Raw genomic sequence first — 1,381 nt, 5'->3', positions numbered from 1 at the left:
CCCGGATTCGGATCATGCCCTGCCGAACATCATGACGCGTCTCAACACCACAATTTTGATGCGCAATAACTCAACAACCATGGCTCCAATTGACGATACAATCGCAGACTTGAACTCGCGAGAACCAGGAGAAAGATACACGCTAATAGAGGTTGCTGAAAATGGGGCGTTAATCGCTCGACGCTCGGGCGGAGGTGGCGACGTGTGACAGGGTCAAAAGAAGCTGGTAACGCCCAACGACAAGCACTCAGTCCACAACAGGAATCGGAGCTTATACTATATATTGAAAAGCTTACCAAGAGAGCTCTACCACCTACAAGGCGAATGATCCAGAATTTTGCATCAGCAATAGCTAAACGAGAGGTTAGCGAGAGCTGGGTTACTCGCTTTATCAACCGACACCAAGATAAGTTTGTCTCAAAAAGGACCAGCGCCATGGATCGTACGCGCCACCAGGATGACTCTCTGATGAAGTATGAGGCTTACTTCGACCTTCTACATCAAAAGCTTAAGGAGTGTTGCCTTGAGGCTGGTGATATATACAATATGGATGAGAAGGGTTTCCTTATTGGGATCGTTGGTACAGGCAAGAGGATCTTCAGCAAGCGTCAATGGGATAAGAAAGAGGTTAGAGCATCCCTTCAAGATGGATCACGTGAGTTTTTAACGCTCCTGGCTTGCACCTGCGCAGGTGGGAGCTCATTACCGCCAGGCCTTATCTACACGTCAGCGCGAGGAGCCATTAGATCAAACTAGGTGGAAGGAATTGCTGTTGGTGAGCATGACGTGTTTATAACATCAACCCCGTCAGGTTGGAGCAATAATGCCGTTAGGCTAGCATGGCTTGAGCAAGTTTTTGATCGCTGCACGAGGAACAAACCAGGGAGATGGCGATTACTTATCCTTGATGGCCATGGATCTCACGTCACGCCCGAGTTTATTGAGTATTGCAATCGCCATAGAATACTCCTTATGGTGTTTCCTCCTCATTCAACTCACACACTGCAACCGCTTGATGTGGTGATGTTTAAACCACTCTCCACCAGCTACTCAAATGAGCTCACTAATCACCTCTACAACGCCCAAGGCCTCGTCTCAGTCAAGAAGGGAGACTTTTTTCCGCTGTTCTGGCGAGCCTGGAGCTCATCCTCTACTAAAAAATAATATCTTGAAGGCCTTTAGCGCCACTGGTATATGGCCAGCAGATCCCGACGTTATACTCAAAAAGTTTAGTTCAACACCTGATAAGAGCCACCGCAAGCGATCTCGGCTCTCTCCAAGTGATTGGAATCACCTGAGGCAGCTAGTATGAGAAGCTGCTGAAGATGGAGCTGAGAGTGGAGTTAAAAAGCTTAGTGCCCTACTCCATCATCTCCAGGTT

At 48.1% G+C, this 1,381-nt stretch overlaps 1 protein-coding gene across 1 annotated transcript; it reads left to right on the top strand.

The window, feature by feature from the left end:
* Positions 1-79: 79 nt before the first annotated feature.
* On the top strand, positions 80-756 carry COCCADRAFT_10601 (uncharacterized protein; the record flags this gene model as incomplete). The annotated part of the gene is made up of 3 exons (XM_007720878.1): positions 80-202; positions 262-655; positions 713-756. The coding sequence occupies 3 exons, from the start codon at positions 80-82 to the stop codon at positions 754-756; spliced, it is 561 nt and encodes a 186-aa protein (XP_007719068.1).
* Positions 757-1,381: the final 625 nt, after the last annotated feature.

This window comes from Bipolaris zeicola, assembly GCF_000523435.1.
Source record: "Bipolaris zeicola 26-R-13 unplaced genomic scaffold scaffold_765, whole genome shotgun sequence".
NCBI classification, from domain to species: Eukaryota; Fungi; Ascomycota; class Dothideomycetes; order Pleosporales; family Pleosporaceae; genus Bipolaris; species Bipolaris zeicola.
The sequence above is the reverse complement of the archived record's forward strand: the minus strand, read 5'-3'. Positions and strand labels throughout refer to the sequence as shown.